The sequence below is a fragment of the Camelus ferus genome, chromosome 9 (assembly GCF_009834535.1).
Source record: "Camelus ferus isolate YT-003-E chromosome 9, BCGSAC_Cfer_1.0, whole genome shotgun sequence".
NCBI lineage: Eukaryota > Metazoa > Chordata > Mammalia > Artiodactyla > Camelidae > Camelus > Camelus ferus.
The window spans coordinates 16,358,649-16,381,982 of NC_045704.1; the positions used below are offsets into that span (position 1 = coordinate 16,358,649).

General features: G+C 42.5%; 1 protein-coding gene and 1 long non-coding RNA gene across 2 annotated transcripts in view; one reads left to right on the forward strand and one right to left on the reverse strand.

The window, feature by feature from the left end:
- ZNF235 (zinc finger protein 235) lies at positions 1-17,630 on the forward strand. The gene is made up of 5 exons (XM_006175035.3): positions 1-51; positions 1,405-1,583; positions 4,352-4,478; positions 5,077-5,160; positions 14,341-17,630. Exons 2-5 carry the CDS (start codon positions 1,569-1,571, stop codon positions 16,305-16,307), a joined length of 2,193 nt encoding a protein of 730 aa, XP_006175097.1. The 5' UTR covers positions 1-51; positions 1,405-1,568; the 3' UTR covers positions 16,308-17,630.
- Positions 12,261-23,334, reverse strand: part of LOC116665682 — a 19,221-nt gene continuing 8,147 nt past the window's right edge. The window contains exon 3 of the long non-coding RNA XR_004322316.1: positions 12,261-12,315. This is a non-coding gene — a long non-coding RNA (uncharacterized LOC116665682). The remainder of the gene's footprint in view (positions 12,316-23,334) is intronic.

The window sequence follows — 23,334 nt, forward strand, 5'->3', positions numbered from 1 at the left end:
GCGCTTCCGCTCCAGGAAGGCGAGGTCACTACTGCGATTGCTTCCAGTGAGGTGAGTTAACCCCGCGCGTCCCTCCAATCTCTCCGAGCCTTTTCGGCCTCCGCGTAGGGCCAGCGGAGCCCCGGGTCTCACCCCTGGGAAAGGGAAGCCGCGGAGGGCGGGGAGAGAGCCGCGGCGGCGGCGTGCATCCCCCCTGCGGACCTCCGGCGTCGGGGCGGGCTGGCGTCGTGCATCGAGTGTGCGGATCTCCCGCGCTCTCCGCTCCCCGCGCCCTCCTCCAGGACCAGCCAGCTCTGCGTCCTTCTTGCAGTGAAATATTGGGCGACTTACTTAATCTCTCCCTGCCTCAGTTTCCTCCAGTCAGTTCCTCTCCAGTGGTGTTCTTTTGAGAATTAAGTGAGACTATATTTGAAAGGCTTAAAAATAATGCCTCGTGCATAGTAAAATGTGGGCTGTTATCATAGGTTCTAGTATAATACTCTGGCGTCCTGTAGGGAAGCGCCTGCGAGCTCGGGATGGGGTTGGAGTCCCAGCTACAGCCCCACTGTCCCCTGGTCACTGATGTGGGGCTATTCCTGGATTCCTGGACTCTTTCTAGACCTTTGTTTAGGAAGGAGAGTTACCTTCAACTGGATCGTGGAAAAAGTCCTCTGTGGTTTATTCCAGACTGAGAAATCATCGTGATCACGGCTTTACAAGAGTGCCTGCAGTGTAGTGAGGCCTTAATAAAGAATGTTCAGTATCGTATAATAACGTTTAATAACAACCTCGTGTTGTTAATTTAAGTGCTACGCGATTTCCTAGTCTTAGGTTTTTACTGGTCATTGTTTACCTTCATGCAAGTGGGAGAAGAAATCTTGAGCTCTTCCAGCTTAATAACATGTGCAAGCAGTAACTACACCTTTTAAGGGGGGAAAAAAATCCACGGCAATTTAACGTTCATTAAGAGCAACACAAATTATCTGTGAGACAATCGGTCAGAATTAGACGTTTCTGAGAGTAAGGGTGACTCAAGGGACAGAGCAGTCATCTCTGAATTCAGTGTTTCTTAAGATTCATTTTCTTGAAGCATATTCACAAAGGCAGTTCTGGGACTCATAAGAGGACAGGCATTGTCTGAAGCTGCAGGGAATGGGGAACACCGGCATTACTACACCCGTTTACAAGTGACTGGATTGAGGCACCTGAAGGTTAATAACGAGCTACTAGTAAGGAGAAAGTAATTAAGGAGAAATGCCGGAATTTGAACCCAGGTGTTTGGGCCCCGTTAAGTTGTCCTGTCTCTCGTTTCCTTGATAACCAGCCTCAGGAATACCCTGGGAGCTCCAAGAAGCACTTGGGTTAGGGCTGTTAATAGATTGTTCATGAGCTAAGGAAGCTGAATTCAGCCCCTGTTCTCACTAGGTTATGTTGGCTCTGCGTTGCCTAGAGAAAGGGGCCCTTCTTCCTGCTCATCTGATGTACCGTGTGGGCTAGCACATCTCCAGCATCTCTCTCATCTCAGCTTTCCCTTCCCCAGTTTTGTCTTCCCGGAGCCCTGCCTTTCACCAGAAGGACGAGGGAAAAAAATGACCAAGTTCCAGGTAAGTTGGGTTGGCCTTTATTTCTTACAATGACATCTCATTTCACAGCTGGACACATTTTCCTCCTGCTTAGGGAGGGTAAGAGGGAACCCAAAGCCCTCTCTTTTTGTTTCTTTCCAAATAATAGCCAGAAACTTAATAGATTTTTTTTTAAGTAAAAACAGTCCCCATATTATAAACATGTTTGCAGATCAGCACTTTTCATTTTTCCACATTCCTTTTCATTCCTTTGTGTTTGCACGTGTAGATTTGTTACCAGTGTTTCAGTGCCATCTTGCATGTTTAAAACTGAATTTTATATCATCTACAACTTAAATGGCCTCGTCGTTTTCCATGATTTACCAATATTTTCCCCTGTTGTCCGTATTTATGTGGTTTATGAATTTTACCATTTTAATATGTTTACAAGGACAGTTTCCCTACATATATAAACCTTTCTTCCCAAACAGGAAATTTGAGAGTTCTACTATTTTCTTCTTAAAATTTTAGGAACTCGATTGTTTCCTCATATGTGGAGTCTCACGTTTTGTGGCTAGAATGTCTAAAGTATGGTTTGGTGCAACAATCCAACTGATACTGAACTCAGAGAAAATAATTTTCATTGTTTTCACACAAGAACAACTAGATTCTTTAATTTTAAGTTAAACCATATATGTATTATGGTTAAGTATCTGTTTTATTCATTGACATGTTAGTATAAAGAAGTACACATTTAGTTTTAAGAGTCTAATAGCAATAGGGACATCTGTGTGAGGACATAGATGGTCTCGTGTGCGTTTTAACATGAACAGATTTGTGAGCATTCAGATACCTGCTAAAATCCACTCAGTGGCCAGCTCACACTACAGTTCCCACTGCCTGGGCCAGGAGTTTCAGGTGTCCAGTGAGGGTAAACGGGGAGACCCAGCGGAAGAGACTACTCCATGCGGGGACCTGAGGCCACGTTGTGTGCGTGTCTGGCATGGCTGGTGGACAGAGGACTCTGAGAATAGCACTGCCCCTCACCTGGTTCCTCTTGTGAGTGCCTGTCTCTTTTTGGCCAGATGTGTTAACTAGCTGTTTAATATATAGAAGCTCAAGACTCCAGCCAAAGCAAATCAGAGAGGAGCAAGGTCTTCGGATAAATCATTTTAATTTTCGTAAAGGAAAACACTGTATACAAAGTCATGAGACCCGCAGGAGACAGGAGTGCGGGGCGAGGGTGGGGTTTATACACGCTAGAAAAGGCTTAGTATTCCTCATAGGACTCTTACTGACGCATGAGATAACCTCAATAGGATTACGAGCAAGGGAAATGAACACGCGGTATGTGTGTGAGGGGGTAAATATCAAAAGATGATGTTTTGAGAAAGTGAAATAAGTGGGATTTGGGGGGGGGGAATTTTTAGAAAGAGCTGTTTTTTAAAAAGTTTGTTGTTTTGTTTTGTTTTTTGGTGTATTAATGGAGGTCCTGGGGATTGAAGCCAGGACCTCATGCATGCTAAGCATGCACTCTGCCACTGAGCTATACCCCTCACCCCCCAAAGAGCTGTTTTTCTCACTTACCAAATTACCCAAGATTTAAGAAGTAAGATAATACCCTGTTTGGGCCAGAGTATGGAGAATCAGGGACACTTCTAATCTGTTACAGGGAGAGTTGATTGGGGAAATTGCCATTTTACTAGCAAAGGTAAATATTTGTTGACAATGCAGTTGCCACTTCTTGGAACTTATCCCAAAGGAAATAAGCAGACAAGCTGGCCAAATCTGTGTGAAAAAAGTTTTTTTGCAGCATTATTAATAGTTTAAAAATCTTAAGGTATTACATTGTTATTTAATTTTATGGCACGGTTAAATATGTATTTTTTCACTTTCATGAAATAACCACACAGCCATGAATAATGAAATAATAGTTATAGTGATGACTGGCATTTGTTGAGTATTAACATTCTTTTTTTTTTTTTTTTTTGGTTGGGGGAGGTAATTAGGGTTATTTATTATTTATTTATTTAATGGAGGCACTGGGGAGTGAACCCAGGTCCCCCTGCAGGCTTAGCACTCGCTCTACCAGTGAGCTCTACCCTCCCCGCTGAGTAGCCTCATTGAATCCCTTCAGGTACCCTGGGATGTTGCGCTCTAGGGCAGATGGGCAGGTGCTGAGAAGCTGGGTGGCTTGTCCAAGGTCAGAGATCTAGTCCTGTGAACGGAGGCAGTTCGTCTCCAGAGCCTGTGCCCGTCACCTTGACACTGAAGGCTGCCACCGACACAGACGGCGAGTTCCCGAGGCAACGAACTAGGGACCTGCCTGTGGAGGCGCCAAGGCCGGTCAGATCCGGCAGCACCGACAGAACAGCGGTACCGCCCGGCGGGGGAGGAGCTGGGCGCGGAGGAGTGCCCGTCTGTGGGGCTAAACTAACTCAGCATTTCCCACAAAATCTGGCACTTTCAGCCCAACTGTAAAATGCACGTCCGCCGTGATTTAACAGTGGCAGTGACAGTTCTGAGATGCAGCTCTATACAGGGCACTATTTTACATGTACCGCAGGGTTTAAAAAAAATTGGGGGAGGGGGTTCCTTCCTCCGTGCCCCACCTCCCCACACACACGCCCCACCCAGCAGTTTTCGTGTGACTGTGGGAGGGGAAAAGGAGACAGTCTCCTAAAACGAGTCGTTCAGGTTGCTCAGAATCTGGAAGAAGCTTCCCACATCTCCTCCCCCTTGTCAGTGCTGGCCTTCTCCCAGGGGAGGTTGGTTGTTAAGATTGAGGCTACACATGTTTCATGTTGTAGGAGGCAGTGACGTTCAAGGACGTGGCCGTGACCTTCACGGAGGAGGAGCTGGGGCTGCTGGACCCCGCCCAGAGGAAGCTGCACCGAGATGTGATGCTGGAGAACTTCCGGAACGTGGTCTCTGTAGGTGAGGATGGGCGCCCTTGGGCAGGGTTTCTCAGCCTCGGCACTACTGACATTTGGGGCCAGATGATTTCTTTGTTGTGGGGACTGTCCCATGCGCTTTAGGATCCCTGGCCTCAGCCCGTGACTTCAAGGCTTTAGGGCTCCTTGTAGGTCAGAGTTTTCCAGTCCCTTTGGAGCACAGAGACAAGATATTTCTAGTCTTTGTTCCAAGGGAAACATTTGCCTTTCATAAATGAACTATAAACAGTTGAGCTTAAACTTGTGGGTCATGAAATCAGTAAGCTGCATCAGCATTCCTGTAGTAAAAATGTAGAATACAGTAGCGATGAATGGTGCAGGTCGTAGTGACCGCTGCAGCTGTTACCCTGAGGAGCGTGAGACCGCAAAGGCCGTGATGAAAACAGGCTGTCTGGAAGCAGGTCATTTAATCTTTTACTTCAGTCATTTCCATGCAGTAGTCATGCATTTCTAACAACGTATATTCCTTATGCTGGGTCTGATCAGAAATGCTTGGTGAACTTTGGGGGAGGCGCGAAGCCTCACACCATGGGACTGGGACCAAAACTGTTCAGTGCTTTCTACCTTTAATGTTTTCACAGGGCACCAGTCCTCCAAACCAGAGATGATATCCCAGCTGGAGAGAGAGGAAAAGCTTTGGATGACAGAGATCCAGACTCAGGGAGGTAGGCATTCAGGTCTCTGGCTGGAACGCCGGCTCTCCCACGCACCTCCCACCCCTCTTATTCATTCCTGTCTCTGCTCAGAAGTCCTTTCACCCGAGGCTGTTTCCGACCAGTCCTTTTAAAATACTACCCACCCTTCACTCTCCATTTACCTGAATTTGTGTCTTAAGTACTATCCCTCCAGACTTATTAGTATAGTATGTTTCTAATTGTGGCAAAATATACGTAAAATGTATCATTTTAACTGCAAGTTCAGTAGCATGAACTACATTCACATTGTTGTGCAACCTTCAGCACTGTTTCCCTCCAGAACTTTTTCACTATCCCAAACTGAAACTCTGTCCCCATTCAACAACTCCCCTTCCTCGCCTTGCCCTCAGTCCCCAGTAACCACTGTCCCACCTTCTGTCTCTGAATTTTGACTATTCCATGTACCTCCCATAAAAGGAACCATACAGTATTTGTCCCTCTATGTCTGGCTTACTTCACTTAGCATGATGTCCTCAGGGTTCATCCATGTTGGAGCACGTGTCAGAATTTCCTTCTTTTTTAAGGCTGAATAATGACCGCATTGTATGTATACACCACATTTGCTTCATTCATCCACTGGTGACATCTGGGTCGTTTGCGTCTTTTGGTTATTGTGACTCATGCTGCTGTGAGCATCTGTGCTGTGTACAGATACCTATTTAAGTCCCTGCTTTCTGTTCTTTTGTGTATATACCTGGAGTAGAAACACTGGAACATGTGGTAATTCTGTTATTCAGTATTTAGGGAACCGCTATACTGGTTTCCATACCAGCTGCGCCATCTTCCACTCCCACCAGCGGTGCGGAAGGGTTCCGATTTGCAGCATGCTCACCGATACTGGTTATTTTGTTTGTTTTTATAATACCTATTTTAATGAGAGTGAAGTGGTACACATTGTTTTTGACCTGTATTTCTCTGATGATTAATGATGTTTTGCATCTTTTATTGGCCACTGGGTATATCTTCTTCGGAGAAATGTGTATGTAAGTCTTTTGCTCATTTTTGAATCAGAGTGTTTGAGTTCTTTGTGTATTTTGAGTATTAATCACGTATCAGTTACATGATTTGCAAGGGTTTTCTCTCATTCCATGTGTAGCCTTTTTACTTTGTTGAGTGGGTCTTTTTGATGCACAAGTTTTTAATTTTCATGAAGTCAAATTTGTTTTTTGGTTTTTTTTTTTTTTCTGGTTGCCTGTGCCTTTCGTGTCCTATCTAAGAAATCATTGCCAAATCCAATGTCATGCAGCTTTTACTGTTTTCTTGTAGGAGTTTTATAGTTTTAGCTCTTACATTTAGGTCTTTGATGCATTTTGAGTTGACTTTTGTACATGGTGCGAGGAAGCGTCCAGCTTCATTCTTTTACAATGTGAATATCCAGTGTTCCCAGAACCATTTATTGAAAAGACAGTCCTTTCCCCATTGAGTGGTCTTGGCACCCTTGTCAGAAATCGTTTGACTGTATACTCAGTAGTTTATTTCTGGGCTGTTTGGTTTATTCCCTTGGTCTGTATGTATGTCTGTCTTTATCCCAGTACTGCACTGTTTTGATTACTATAGCTTTATAGTAAGTTTTATAATTAGGGTGTGAGTCCACCAACTTTTTTCAAATTTTTCAAGATTGTTTTGGCTATTTGAGTCCCCTCAAGTTTCCATGTGAATTTTAGGATGGCTTTTCCTTTCTCTGTGTTGGGATTTTGATAGAGATTACAGTGAATCTGTAGATCCCTTTGGGTAGTGTTGGCAAAACAATATGAAATCTCTCAACATTACATCTCTCAGTCCATGAATGTGAAATGTCATTCCATTTTTCAGTGTCTTTGATTTCTTTTATCAGTGTTTTACAGTTTTTGGTGTACACATCTTTCACCTCCTTGGTTAATTCCTAAGTAGTTTATTTTTGATGCTGTTGTAAATGGAATTGTTTTCTTAATTTCATTTGCAAATTGGTTCATTGTGTATGTGGAAGTGCAACTATGGAAATGCAACTATTTTTTAATGTCTATGTTGTGTCCTACAACTTTGCTGGATTCATTTATTGGCTTTAACAGTTTTTTTGTGTGTGGAATCTATATTCCTAGCCAGACCATCACCTTCTCACCCATTCATTCTATCCTCTCTGCCCTCTCCTCTAATACTTAAGCAATCCCTATGTGGAGTTTTCTAGTAGAAATTTCAAATATGACATTTATGGAAGTCACAGATCCAGTTGTGTAGATAAGCTGAATCTGTATAGGAAAAGAGAAGAAGTTACCAAAATGAACCTTTTGCAACTTCGAGTACATTCAAGTGTAATTTGCTTAATTTGGTAACACTCTTAACTCGTTTATCATAAGAATTACTTTATATGCGTTTAACCCTTGCAATAGTCCTGACCACCCCGGTAACGTAATCACATCATTTATGAGATGAAACTTATACGTTAGAAAAATGTCACGTAGCTTGTTAAGTGGGTGAGTCGAAATTTTAAATCTTGATTTTAAAGCCTGTTTGCTCTTAGTAAAGCCACTGATTTAAACCTGTTATTATGTTCATGGAAATGCCATTTTGCTGTTTTCCTGCAAGTGCAGCCGCTACTACAGAAGTGGAAGAATTTCAAAAAAAACATGTACAACATAGAAAATCAGTTAATTTTTGCGTACATGCTGCATGCAGATAACCGTGTAACAAAGCACCACACTGGGGGCATCCACGATAAAAATGATTTAACGGGCCCCTCAACTGTAACCCAACAGTTGAGCTTGATGTTAACACATCATCGTATCTTTTTCCTTTTCTTGAAAATGGAACCGACCATTTAAAAAGTTAATCCTCTGCTTCTCCATCCTACACACACACACACACACACACACACCACACACACACACACACACACACACACACACACTTTCTCCTTTCCATGGCTTTAAAGGGTTTTATTTTGGAAACATTAAAATACACAAGTCATGAAAATCGTACAGTGTAGTCAATACACATTGGTTCCATCTCAACCGTCCTCACCTCCCTGCCATTCCTGTGTTGTCAGCCCTCTCACTTTTGTTCTTGCTGGAGTTTGCCATGTCACCCACAGGTACTTCAGTATGTGCCCCCGAGAACTCACCTAATGCCTATTCTGTGATCAGTGTAGACTCACGTATATTTATCTTTACTTTGGGTTCAGTCTAACATGGCCTTGTTTATTTTGCTGTCAAAGTCTTCCTGCTTTGACGGTTGGGAGCCCTTAACAATTAGCTCCTCTCTCCCATTGCCCCACCCCCACCCTTAAGTTTTGGGAGCATTTCCTTCCCTTCTGACTCTACCAGATGCTCCGCTTCATCTGGTTATTTTTCTTGCCCAGCCTTAGACTTAGCCATTTGTCCAAGGATTCTTGTTCCTTTTAGCAGAGAATGGTATTAGAAACCAAGATTTGTGCACTAGTCACAAATGCTTTTCAGTCTGCCTTATTGAGAAACAATTTACATATAGTAAAATTCACCCTTTTTGAAAATAAACTTACAATTTCAGAATTAGAGGAATGTTACATACATAGTGTAGAGAGTTCCCTTACACTCTTCACTTGGTTTCCCCCAGGACCCATTTTTAACACCTTACATGACCATGGTAAATTTGTCACAACTATAGAATTCATGTTGGTATCTTACTTTTATATATATATAAAAGTTATTACATATATATATAAAATTGGCCTTATCAAGCGATTCTTGAATAGAGCAGCATTCCCCCGAGCAATTGGAAGGGCACCCCAAGGAGGTGTACAAAAGGGAAGGTTTCTACAGGCAGAAGGAGGATGGGGCAAGGAAGGTGTTAGTAAAAGAAAAAATTCTTTCAGGTCAGGTCATCTTTTTAGGGAGTCTTCAGATGCAGAGTACCTCACTAATACTGGCCAGGAAGTTTCACATTGTCTGCTTCAAGGCCACATTCTTGGGAGAGGTTGAAACCGCAGTTCCATCTTGGTTTGCCATCATGGGGGTAAATGACCCCATTGGGGGCTGGTTATTTCTTAACGTTTCCCCCCTTTTAATCAGACTCTCAAAACGTAAGGCATTGGCGCTGCCCTCAGCTGCGGCTCTGTGACTCCCGTGGCTTCGCTGGTTCTTGGCAAAGGGACCTGTAGGTCGTGCTTTTATTTCCTCCCTGTGAGGCTCACAGGTCATAGTCCCAGGTTTGCAGTCCTTCAGTTGGTCATTCTCCTTGTTCCTTTTCTGATGCTGTTCTAGTCTAGGGAAATCATTTGCTTGGCTGTTTGTTAGCAATGTGAACGTGCATTTAAAGCTTTTGAGAGAATTCCACAAGCCAGAGGGATTTTTATAACTAAAAGCAGGACCCAAACCAATCAAAACCAAGTGAATCCAAGAAAGACCCCCATTGAAGGAGTCATCTTAAGCCAAGTGGCCTCCTCAGTGATCTTATGTAACTGAGTTTCAACTTGGCCAGAAGTGTTAACCCAGGTCCAGCGGGTGGTGCTGGCCACGCACAGACACCTCCTCCAGAAGATAGTCAAGGGCCATCCTATTAGCAAGAACAACTTTGCCCAGAGGGTCCAGATGTTCCTGCTGGGCAGCTGATGTCTTAGCAAGGGAACCTACAGTTTCTTCAAGAGTTAAGGAGAAGGCGGGGAGGGTAGAGCTCAGTGGTAGAGTGAGTGCCTAGCATGCACGAGGCCCTGGGTTCAATCCCCAGTGCCTCCATTAAAAATAAATAAACAAACCTAATTATACGCCTCCCACCCCCACTAAAAAAAAACAAACTAAAAATAAGAAGAGGTTTCCTTTTTTTTTTTTTTAAACAACACAAGTTTATTGTCTTACAGTTCTGAAGCCCAGAAGTATGAAATGAGTCTCACTAAGCTATACTCAAAGTGTTATGAGGACTGGATGCTTTCTGAAGGACCTGGGGGAGAATCCACATTAAGGAGAGGTTTCTGATCATGGTCTCAGTTACATCTGTTCGTCATCAGGACAGTAGGGCCCGACCAAAGGACGTGAACCCTGAATCGTGAAAAACCTCCTACGGCAGGTCCTTTCTAGAAGTTAGGGGCACGGTTAGATAACCCAAGAGGCAGTGCCCAGTTGTGCACCAGCCATCATTCAGAGGCCCAGGGAGAATGAGCACCACCACAGACAAAGATGAATCCTGTCAGAGCACCAACTACTTCCACGAAGATGGCACTGTGATGGATTCGTCTGTAAGAATTGTTGCATGTGCCTCTTCAAGCCAAGGGTCAGTTAGATTTTCCCCCAGCCTGAAATGAAAGTTACTCTAAATTCCAGGCATTACCCACCTTAGCAGTGGCCTGGGGGATGCAGATGAGGGTGTAACCTCTCCAGGCCAGGGCCAGAGAGAAGGAAAGAAAGGGAAGGAAAAAGGGTTTCATGTGTGAAGTATAAAGTTTTGGTCTGGCATCTTGGACGAAAGCCGTCTACCTTGATGTCAGCTCCTTCTCTCCCCCGTCAACTCGATGGGCAGGCCTCGGCAGTCTGCGCAGGACCTGGTGGCAGGTGGGGTGTCACTTTAGCTGTGGGATGTACACACAGGGTCCAGTCCCTTCTGGTTGTACAGCGGTGTGGGTGGGCGGGAGCACTGGGTGAGGTCCCTTCCAACAGGGCTCGGGGGCTGCCTACATTCTCAGTGATTCCAAATCGGAGGGGAGGAGAGCCAGGTACTTGAGGACACTGGAAAAATTCAGGATCCAGTCCAGTTTACAGGTATGCAACAAAACCTCCAAGGCAGTTAACAGGCCTAGAACTTAATCTCTAAAAAGGGAGCAAACATAATTTTTTTTCTCTACAATTAACTCCCCCCTTTTTTTTAACCAGAGATCATTGCAGTAAAACTCATTTGTTTGTATTAAACTTGACCTGATTATTTATAATAACAGCCAGAACAGTGACTGATCATATAAATTCTTTTTTAAGACTGCTTCGCCGGAACCCTGTAAGCAAAGTACCAGGTCGATTTTTTCCAAGCAGTTCCTTGAAGCTGCCTGGTCACAGCTGAGTCTACGCACATCTCTCTCAAATAGGACACTGAAAGTATGCAAACAAATATATTATCATGAAAGTAAGAATACTCACAGAGGCTTTCTGCATTCTGGAAGGATCAGGTAGGGAGAAAAAGTAAGTGTTTTGTCTTAGCTCACAAAAGGTACATTTTACCAAATTGCTGTAAGTCATAGCTAACGTAAGAGAAGAGATCTCCTTAAACCTGGAAAATGAAAACATGAGAGCATCCTCCTCAGTTCAGGTCGGCCCGTGAGTTCTCTCGGCCTTGCCTGATGGTGGAGGCTGAGAGGGCAGGGATCACTCCAGAAGTTTGCAATGTTTTCATTAAGGCTCGTGTGATTTGCCTAGTGAGGTGGGTGCCTCGATCCCTGGAGATTGTGGAAGGAGTACCCAAGCGGGAAACACATGCCTTTACGGTTTCCTGGCCACTGTGAGGGCACTGGTCTTACAGCAGGGCAAGGCCCTGACGCGTCTGGAAAACACACGTGCATGCTGACAGCCCGCCGGGAGTCCAGGCAGCTGAATGAAGTCCAGCTGCAGGTGCTCAGAGGGTTCAGAAAGAGGAGGTCTGAGGCCTCTGGGGCAAAAAGTTTTTCCTAAATGTACGCTGGTGGGTGAAAGAATGCAGAAACCAGAAAATGGGGTTTGCCAGCGAAAGAACCAGGTGGCCATCTTGGGTTTCTTAGAGTCCCAACTGAGAAGTTTACAGCTGTTCACCCATTTGTTTCTCTGATTCAGGAGCAGGCTGTTGTCAGGTTACAAGGACATCACGGTGGCAAAAGTCTGGCATTGAGGGGTCATTCTTTGCAACAGCAGAATGGACTCCATCTGCACGGGCCACCATCTTTATAAACTCTGTGCGGCTGCCTCTGCATGGAAGTCAGCGAGGGTGTTTCCCTGACACTCAGGTTCAGTCCTTTTAGTGTGAGCCTCAGTTTTGATGACAGACAACGTTTTATGCCAGGACGTATCATGCAGTTTCTGGAACACTTGTCCCACATACCAGCGGCCCTCAGAAATGGTGAGAAAGACACTGAACTCAGAATGGTTCTCCAGGCGCCAGGCCCGTGTTTCTCCTTGTCCCCAGCTGCCCTCGAAGTTCTGATTTGGGATCTCCTCGTGCGGTCTGTTAAAGAATAAAATTCAACAGAGTAAATCTGAAGATCTAACAAAGATCTAATTCAGAAGATCTAATAAAGACAGGGTTTATTTGTTGATGCATGAATCAATCAGCGTCCCAGGCTTATCGTGAAGAACAAAATGCCCATTTCACCGTTAGGGCTCTGATGCCGTTTCAGGAACTGAGGACAAATGACCAAACTGTGTAACAGAAGATGCTTCCATTGCTCTCCTCCTTCAGGAAACTGCGAGGGCATGGGGAGCTGAGCCAGGAACCACGGAGGAAGCCCAAACGTGTATTCTAAGTCTCAGTGTCACGCTTTGTCGTGTGTAGTTTGTAGGAATTACATGTCTTCAATTTTCAGAAGTGTTTTACTGTTTGATGCTATATAAGTGGAATTGTTTTTTATTTTTCAATTTTTTGCTTCTACTATATAGGAATACAGTCGATTTTTATACATCCATCTTGTAGCCTGCATTCCTATATTCACCTCTTCTAAAAGCATTTTTGTACATATCTAAAGATTTTCTCTGCCCATCTTTCATGCCTTGTGGTAATATTTGTCTTTCCTGTTTTTTCCTGATTAGTCTAGCAGTTTATCATTTTTATTAATTCTTTTTCAAAGACTCAGCTTTTGGTTTCCTTGATTTTTTTTTTAAACCTTGTTTGTTTCTCTTTATTTGCTTTTCAGTTTATTTCCTTCCTTTTTAATTTCCTCTTATGGCTTGAGATGGAACTTCAGGTCGTTGATTTTAAACCTTTCTTGTTTTCTAATATTTAAAGCTTTAAGTAATCTGAGTGTGGCTTAACTGCATGCCAGAAATTGTGATGTTATTTTCCTTTATTAATTCAAAACACTTTCTAATCTCCTGTGGGGTTTATTTGACGTGTGGGTGTGTCTGATGTCCATATAGTTAGGGCTTTTTCAGATATTGGTTTTGAATTTAATTCTGCTGTGGGCTTTACTATTCCAGCCTTTTGAAGTCTTTTGAAACTTGTCTTCTAGCTCTGGGTCTGGTCTGGTTTATCTCGAAGGATGTTGCATGTGTGTTTGGAAAAAGAAAATGTGAGTGCTGCAGTTGGGTGCAGTGATCAATCTGTAAGTTTCATTTTGGTTCAAGTGATTAATGGTTTGGATCTTGTAAAGTAAAAATCTTTACTGATTTTTTTTTAATGGTCTAATTATTCTTTCAAAGAACAGAGACATGTTTTAAGATGTCTGACCCTAGATTTGTCCACTTCTCAGTTCCCTCTGTTTTTGTTACGTATATTTTGGAGCTTTTATGAGACGCAGACACCTATGTAATTGTTACATCTGTTCACTCCATTGACCCTTCTGTCATGTGATGCCCTTGTAGCTAATCAGGCTCTATTCTGTGAAGTCTTTTTGTCTGATAATTTAGTTTGGCCATTCAAGCTTTCTTAGGCTTTGCATGATGTCTTTTTCTGTCCTTTTTCTTTTAATTTATTTAAAACACATCCCTTGTTGACAGCACGCAGTTGGATCTTGCTTTTTACATCCTCTGCCAATCTCTGCCTTTTGATTTTAGGGGCGTCCACACCCACATAACACAGTTACTGAAACAGGTGTACTTGCATTTACTTTTGTTGGGGGGGTTCTCATCGATTTTGTTCATATTTTCGTCCCTTTCTGCACTATTCGAGGTAAATCACATGTTTTACTATTACGCTTTCATGTACCTACTGGCGTCCAGCTGATGCTTTCTGGCCCAGGCCCTTGGGCTTTCCTGCAGCTGCTCTCCTAAGAGATCTGCCAACGATATGAGCAGACTCATTCTGGGCTGATCCCAAATCTCACACCTTTTTAAGTTTGGCTTTTCTTGATTTGATGCTGTCTTGGTTGCCGTAGACCTGGGGCTGTTTCTCAGAACTCTAATGAAGTGATCTGCACTGATGTCTGTTTGTCGTTTTTTTAATGTTTCCACAGGGAAGCAAGGGCTTGGAGCTCCTCATCTACCATCTTGCTGAGGTCACTCTGTCCTTAATTTCTTATTCTTGTTCTCCTTTCAGGAGTCAGGAATCACAGTGAGATGGAACCTCTTCATGAAACAGGAGTAAGGTGCCTCTCTCTAGGAGAGCTTTCATGCTGGCAAATCAAGAGACATGTCATGAACAAATTAACCCAAAGTCAAGACTCCGGGCTAAATATCCGAGGAGAGAGTTCTGAGTCCCCCAAACCATGTAACCCTTCTGCGGGAGTCTCCCTTCAGGCTCATGTGGAAGACAGCTGTGTCATCAGTCTTATAGAGGATCATTCCAATGTTACTGAAAATCAAGGCTTTCCATCTGGGAGAGTTCAGAATTCCTGGAATAAACTCTACCTGAACGAGGCACAGAATTATCAGCGGCGCTGTCAGCAGACTCTGATGAAACACAAATTATTTATGTTTGCTCCGTGCAGTGACATTGACATTTTCAGTTGTATTTCCCACCACCACGAGGATGATACAGTGCACAAAAGAGAGCAAGGTCACGGCAACAGAGAGCGTGGTGAAGACATCTTGAAGGCATCACCTCTTGCCCGGCTCAGTGTGACTCAGACCACACAGAAAACCTCCCAGTGTAATAATAAACATGAAAACGAATTCAGTGACGGCTTCCATCTTGAACTCCATCAGCAGGTCCACTCAGGCAAGGAGTCCCCTACATGTGGAACCCGTGAGAAGGACGCCAGGTATGGCTCCGCTGTTCCCATTCAACCAGGGACAAAACGGTACTGGTGTCACGAGTGTGGGAAGGGTTTCAGCCAGAGCTCCAACCTGCAGACTCATCAGCGGGTACACACGGGGGAGAAGCCTTACTCGTGCCACGAGTGCGGGAAGAGCTTCAACCAGACGTCACACCTGTACGCCCACCTGCCTGTCCACACAGGGGAGAAGCCCTACAGGTGTGAGAGCTGTGGGAAGGGCTTCAGTCGAAGCACTGATCTGAACATTCACTGCAGAGTCCACACCGGGGAGAAGCCGTACAAATGCGAGGTCTGCGGGAAGGGCTTCACCCAGAGATCCCACCTGCAGGCCCATGAGAGAATCCACACGGGAGAGAAGCCATACAGGTGTGCAGACTGCGGCAAACGCTTCAGCTGCAGCTCCAATCTCCACACCCACCAGAGAGTCCACACGGAAGAGAAGCCGTACAGATGCGAGGAGTGTGGCAAGTGTTTCAGTCTGAGCTTTAATCTTCACAGCCATCAACGTGTCCACACGGGGGAGAAGCCCTATAAATGTGAGGAGTGTGGGAAGGGCTTTAGTTCAGCCTCAAGTTTCCAGAGCCATCAGAGGGTTCACACGGGAGAGAAGCCATTTCGATGCAACGTGTGTGGGAAAGGCTTCAGTCAGAGTTCCTATTTCCAAGCCCACCAGAGGGTCCACACTGGGGAGAAACCATACAAGTGTGAGGTGTGTGGGAAGCGCTTCAACTGGAGCTTGAATCTTCACAACCACCACAGGGTCCACACGGGGGAGAAGCCCTACAAATGTGAGGAGTGTGGGAAGGGCTTCAGCCAGGCCTCCAACCTTCAAGCCCATCAGAGTGTCCACACCGGGGAGAAACCGTTCAAATGTGAGGCATGTCAGAAGCGGTTCAGTCAGGCCTCCCATCTTCAAGCCCATCAGAGGGTCCACACCGGAGAGAAACCATATAAGTGTGCTACATGCGGTAAGGCCTTCAGCCAGAGGTCAAATCTTCAAGTCCATCAGATCCTTCACACAGGAGAGAAACCATTCAAATGTGAGGAGTGCGGGAAGGAATTTAGCTGGAGCGCGGGGCTCAGTGCTCACCAGAGGGTCCACACTGGAGAGAAACCCTATACATGTCAGCAGTGCGGCAAGGGCTTCAGCCAGGCCTCGCATTTCCACACGCATCAGAGGGTCCACACTGGAGAGAGACCGTACATCTGTGGTATATGTTGTAAGGGCTTCAGCCAGAGATCACATCTTGTATACCATCAGAGGGTCCACACTGGAGGCAATCTATAGAAATGTGAGGCAGGGAAGAGCCTTCAGTGAGAGTTCCCTTCTGCATCTCCACTGGGACATCGACGCTGGTAATTGTGGGAAATTCCTTCAGAACTCAGACACTTAAGGGAATCTTCATGGGAAATAAATTCTATTATGAAACAAACACTGTGTTTTAAGGATTCAGTTGGGAGGTGGATTCTTGGCAGACATCAGCTTTCACAGATGAGAGAAAACCTATAAATATGGTCAGTGGTTAAGAGTTCTGAATGTCCCAGTTCTCAAGATGCCACACAAGAGAAGACTCACTGGGGTCTACCTAGGAGAAGAAGGCGTATAAGTGAAGGTCACGGGCAGGACTGTAACAGAAGTGTAACAATGGACAAGCCAAACTGACGTCAGCTGCAGTGTAACCTCTGTGGGGGGAGGAGTGTGTTCCACCCCTGTATCTCTACCGTGTACAACTGTGTTTGGCTCCTAACAGGCGCCCGGCAATTACTGAACCAAGTGGAGAAAGTCCTTCTAATTAGCACAGATATTTTTAAGTTCTCATCAACTCCGTGCCCCAGATTCATAATAGACAAGGAATCCTTCAAGTCGCCTTAATAAGATTAATTTCAGGAAACTGTGAACTGAAGTACAGAGAATCATGTAATAAATACGCCAGCCACAACAGAGCAGATGTGGACAAGACTCAGGACTGGCTCCCATCCTCCATCCAGCTTCAGTTATAGGTCCAGTATCATCCACTGTGTGTGGTGTAATAGTAGTGTTAGTTTGTATTTTATAGACTGAAAAATACAAGTTTTTAAAAATTAATCTGGTAACAGCACACTGCAGTTTATATGATTGGAAATTTCAAACCTTAAGTCATTAATTAGGGTTGACTGTAACTCTGAGTTACTAATGACAGAAATTTTCTTAGTAAACTTGAATTGTTAGTCATTGGTTTCCTCCCACTATTTCCATTCAGGCTACGTCACAGGCCTTCTCTACCCTAGCCCTTCATCGAGACATACTCAGTCGGGGGCTTTAGCAGAAATCAAGCATATTAATTTTGTCACATTCCACCTCCATTGTGTCCCCCCCACAAAAAAATGGAATAGAGTAGACAAGAAACCTGTTGAATTTTGATTGAGATTTCATTAACATTAGCAATTTAGATTAACTGCCACATACATACACAGCACTCTGGGTTCACCCTCCCTTAGTAGGAGTGAACCCCATTAGCTGGTCAAGATGTATCAGAATACTCTGACCTGGCAAATCCTAGCATTAGTGGTTTTGTTTAGAAGAGTATAGCAAAAGTAAGAAAGATCGTACACAAAAATGTTTATATAAATTCAAAAAAAAAAAGCACCAGCAAAATATTTAAATATATTCCAATAATATACAGACGTGAGAAATATAATAAAGCTGTATAATGACAGGAAAAGTACTGTCATGAGAAAACTAGGTTAACGCCTTCCTGGTCTGCTCCCAGTAATAAAGGTGTGTGTCCCCAGAGACGTGGCTATGTGCACAGAGGCACATGGAAGGATGCTGATGAATAAGCTGCCTGGTTTACGCCGGCAGAGGGTTGGGATGATTTTTCTTTACTTTTTTGGGGGATGGGGTGATTTAGGTTTACTTATTTATTTTTTAGATGAGGTACTGTGGATTGAACCCAGGACCTCATGGATGCTAAGCATGTGCTCTACCACTAAGCTATACCCTCCCCTTTTACTTTTCTGAAAAATTACTTAACAGTGACCATTATCAATTTCACCAAAGCAATAAAACAAGCAAAATTACTAACTAAATGAAAATCCCTTACAGCTAAATTTTACTGCTTTATCTCATGGCATGTAAACGTGTTGTGGATATACGTAAAAGGATGTTCATCACTGCATTATTGGTCTTAGCACACTTTGCATTAACCAGTTGGATCTGACAGAACAAGTAATGGCTTTATCCATTCAGTGGAATACTATGCAGAATCAAATGATAAAAGGTAAGTTCAAAGTTACTGATGTTGGTAGATACCCAGAACGTGCTTGGGAAAGTGGGTAGAGCCACAAATTCCTTCTCTACATCTGTGAGTCTGTTTCTCTTCTGTTATATTCACTAGTTTGCTGTAATTTTTTTTAGATTCCACATCTTATAGTATTTGTCTTTACTCTGACTTATTTTACTTAGCATAATGCCCTCCAAATCCATCCATGCTGTACACTAGAAACAAATACAAAATTTTAAATCAACTGTACTTCAATTAAAAAGCAAGCAAGCAAACAACCCATTTAAAATATGGGCAGAAGAACTGAACAAACATTTTTCCAAAAGAGGAAATACAGATGGCCAACAGGAACGTGAAAAGCTGCTCAACATCACCAATATCAGGGAAATGCAAATCTAAATCACAATAAGACACCACATCACACTTGTCAGAATGGCCATCATATGGTCCTTTTCAGAAAAAGTTTTCCAGTATTGGTCTCAGAAAGAAAAAACACTTTATCATATTGGCTGACACAGAAAAAGCACTTGACAAATTAAAGCATCCAGTAATGATTTAAAAAAAAAAAACTAGAAAAGTAGGAAAAGAAGAGAACTTCCTCAACTTGATAAAAGGCACCTACCAAAACCATCAGGTCACATCATCCTCATTAGTAAAGACTGAATTATTTCCCCTTATGACTGGGGACAAAAGCAAGGATATCCATTCCCACCACTTCTATTCAAAACTGTATTGGAAGTGCTTGCCAGTGCACCAAGGCAAGAAAAAGAAATAAAAGGTATATAGACTGGAAAGGAAGAAATAATTACATACCCAGAAAATTCTAAAGATTCTACAGAGACCTAGAATTTATAAGTAGTTTATCAAGGTCAACACACACACACACACACAAAATCATATTTCTGTATCCTAGCAATTTTTAATTTTTCTATGCCCTAGCAATGAACAAAATTTAAAACACAATGCCAATCTCTCCAAAGAATGAGATGCTTAGGTATAAATCTAACAACACATGTAGAATTTGTCTGCCACACAGTACAAAGTACTGAAAGAAATCAAACACCTAAATAATTGACAAGATATACAGTGTTCATGAATTAGAATACTCAAAACAAAGTACGTCAATTATCCTCGAACTGATTTACAGATTTAATGTAATATTAATATTAATCAAAGTTCTAGCAGCATTTCTGTAGGTATAGACCAGCTCATTCTAAAATTTAGAAAAAGCAAAAGAACTTAAATAGACCAAAATTTTATTTTAAAAGAATAAATTAGTAGAATCATACTACTTGATGTTGAGAGATACTCTAAAGCTACAGTAATCAAGAATGTGGCTATAATGAAGGCCCAGACACATAGATTGATGGAACATAATAGAAAATTCAGAAGTGTATGCATATAAATATGGCAGATTGACTTTGACAAAGAACGCAAAAACAATTCAGTGGATGAAGAACATGCTTTCAACAAATGGTTGAACAACTGACCTTCTATCTGCAAAATAAAATAAGCCTTAACCAAACATACCTTATACTAAAATTAGCAATTATTTATGGATCTGACTATAAAGTGTAAAACTATAAATTTTTAAAATAAAAAATAAAATCTCTGGGACCTGAGGTTAAGCAGAGTTCTTAGATTTGACACCAAAAGCACAACCCGTATAAAAACACATTAATAAATTGGACCTTATCAATAAATTTTAAAATATGTAAATGACAATTTCAAGGGAATGAAAAAGATGAGCTATAGGCCATAGGAAAATATTTGCAAATCACATATTCAGAAAAATCTCTCTGTAATATATAAAAAAACTTTCAAAACAACAATAAGAACTATAAAATTCAACAGTAATGAACAACCCAACTGGAAGTTGGCAAAAGACATCAACATACACTTCACCAAAACAGCTATAATGATGCCAAATAAGCACACAGAAATATATACAACATCATTAGCAATTAAGAAAATTAAAAGTTAAACCACAACTAGACTCCACTACACACCTACTAGAATGTCTCTTCCACATTCTTTTCTCTGTAAACGACAGAACAAGTAGAAAGACAATTTGTAAGAACACAGAAGACATGAACAATATTACTGATCAACCTGATGTAATTGGCATTTGTAGATCAATTAGCCCACCAGCAGCAGAATAGAAATTCCTTTCAGATACACTGCAACTTTCAAGAGAGTTGAAATCATACGAGATGGGACAAAAAAGAAATCACAAGGGTAAATTAAAGCACACTACACCAAAAGTAATTTATGCAACTACATTGGTGCTTAGGAAGAATTCATAGCAATAGATGTTTACATTGGAATAGAAGATAGATGTTAATGACCTAAGCTTTCATGTCCAAAGACTAAACCCAAAGTAAGCAAAAGGAAGGAAATAACAAAGCAGGAATCAGTGAAACAAAAATTCACTTCTTTGACAAGATCAATAAAATCAAATCTCTAGTCAGTCTAATTATGAATAAAAAGACAAGAAAAAAATTACTAATATCAGGGAAGAGAGTGGACATCACTACAGATATTAAAGCCATTAACAGAATATTATGCGTACCTTTGTACCAATAAAGCCAAATGGAAAAATTCCTTGGAATATACAGACTACCCATAGCAAACTCAAGAAGAAACAGAATAATGGAATAGCTCTGTATTTAAAAAAAATTGAATCTATAGTTAAATTCCTTCCCACTTAAAATTAAAAACTAATCAACAAAAACTCAAGTCTCAGATTGCTTCATTGGTAAATTCAAAGGGTTAAATTAGTACTAATGTTGTACAAAATCTTCTGGAGAATTGAAGAGGAAGAAATTCTCTCCGACTGATTTTATGAAGCCAGCATTTCTCTGATACCCAAGCCAGGCAAAGATACGACAAGAAAAGCAAACTATAGACGGATATACCTCATGGATATACATGGAAATTCATATGAAAACATCAGGAAATCACATCCAGCAATATTTACAAAGAGTAAATTCATGACCAAATGGTGATCATTTAGGGAATACAATGTCAGTTTGCCATTTGAACTATATCAATATAATTCATGTTAATAAGAGACTAAAAAGAATCATCATATGACCATTCCAATAGCTACAGAAAAAGTGACAAAATTTAATACGCATTCATGATTAACACTCTAAAGTATAAACAGAAGGAAACTCTCTCACACTGATAAAAGGTAGCTATAAAAACTCCACTGCTAACACCATCCATAATACTGAAAGAATGAATGCTTTCCTGTTAAAACTGAGAACAAGGCAATGACGTCCAATTTCACTACTTATATTCAATATTGGACTGGAGGTCCAAGTTAGTGTAAAAACTAGCGGGTGTACAAATTGGAAAGAAGAAATAAAACTAGAGGACACAATCACCTGGTTTTAAATACAGTGTATTCATAGAAAAGTTGAAGCAGAGTAAGGCCAACAGATCAGGAGAAGTTTGCCATTGAAAAAATACAATGACATCTTGGTGTTATTTTTCAGGTCAAGGTGGCAGGTCTGGCAATTATGTTCTTGCAGGATATGTGCTGAGAGTTTGGGGAAGTATATGTAAGGATCAGTGGTGTAACCAGGGGAAGGAGTTCAGCTGCAAATGGGTTTTAGGTCACATGGCCTGATTTGGGTGTATGTTGTTAACAGGGTGTCAGACTGTTTGCCAGTGGAAATATCCAGCTTGAGCCTGTAGGGAGGCCATTTAATTTGACTCATTACTGTGGTCCCCTTACCTCTAGAGTAAAGGACTGGTTGGTGATAGGCAAGCTGGCAAAGTCTTTGGATCACAGGGCTTGTATTAGCCAAACCTGATGGCATGCAAGCGTCAGCATTCGCCAACTCTGGTTGAATCAGTGGCTTCCTTGGAGGGTTTGGGCATCCAGGTTACAAACCAGCGACAGCAGCCGGACCCGTGATAACCAGACCAACAGTCACCAGGACGGTGCACAGCTGCATTTGGTAGGCTCAGTCACATGGTATTGAGCTTCCTTGGCACCCGTTGTCACCAAGGAGGGGTTGTCTGGCTTCATCATTATGGGGTAAGTAGTTGTTATGGGCCAAACTGTGTCCACCTTCCCCCCAATTTCATATGTTAAAGTCCTAACATCTGGTACCTCAGAACATGACCGGTATTTGGAGACGAGGTCTTTAAAGAGGTGATTGAGTGAAAACGAAGTCTTTGGGGCGGGCCTTAATCCAATCTGACTGGCATTCTTGTAAGAGGAGATTTGGGCAAAGGACACCAGGTGGGAACACACACAAAGACAAGGCAAGGAGAGGTCTCAGCAGAAAACAGACCTGCCAACACCTTGATCTTGGACTTCTAGCCTCCAGACCCGGGAGGGGATACACTTCTGTTGTTTAAGCCACCCAGCTTGTGCTATTTTGTTCAGGACAGCAACAGTAAACTAATACAGTGATGGACTTATGATGTCCTAATGTGACTTTTTTTAATGTACTAAGAAGAGTTTTCTGTCTCCTTTTCTGCATGTCCATGCTGTCTGTGAGGATGGTCCTGGGTGGTCCTGAAGAGGATCAGAGGGAGAGTGCAGATTAATTATCCATCCCTTATAATCCAAATATTCAGGGAAGTTTTCTGGGTGGTGGAAGTTTAGGCTCCAGTGGGTTCCAGGAGAGTAGTCACCTTCAGTCTGGTTTCCAGCCCTTATGGGATGGGGGCAAGATAAAAAAATGTCTAATGGTAGGGGGGAAAGATTATTGAGGGGCCTCATACATAATGAGTCTTTATCTACATGGAGGTCATACATAACCCACTTTAAATACAGGAAAGGATAACGGAAGGGTGAAATGGTGTGAGTCAGCCAAAGAGCCCTGAATCAGGATAAAGTCAAGTCTGGGGCAAGACAGAGACCCATTTAGGAGTCATTTGCTTGACTGAAATTTGGAAAGGAGTTGTTGAGGTGACCATTCTCTCTCTTTAATAAAACAAGCTATCTGGGGCCAATCACAACATGAAAATTCTACTGAATGCCTCTTCTAAGAACTAGCAATGTGTATTTTGGAAAGTGAAATGTGTGCC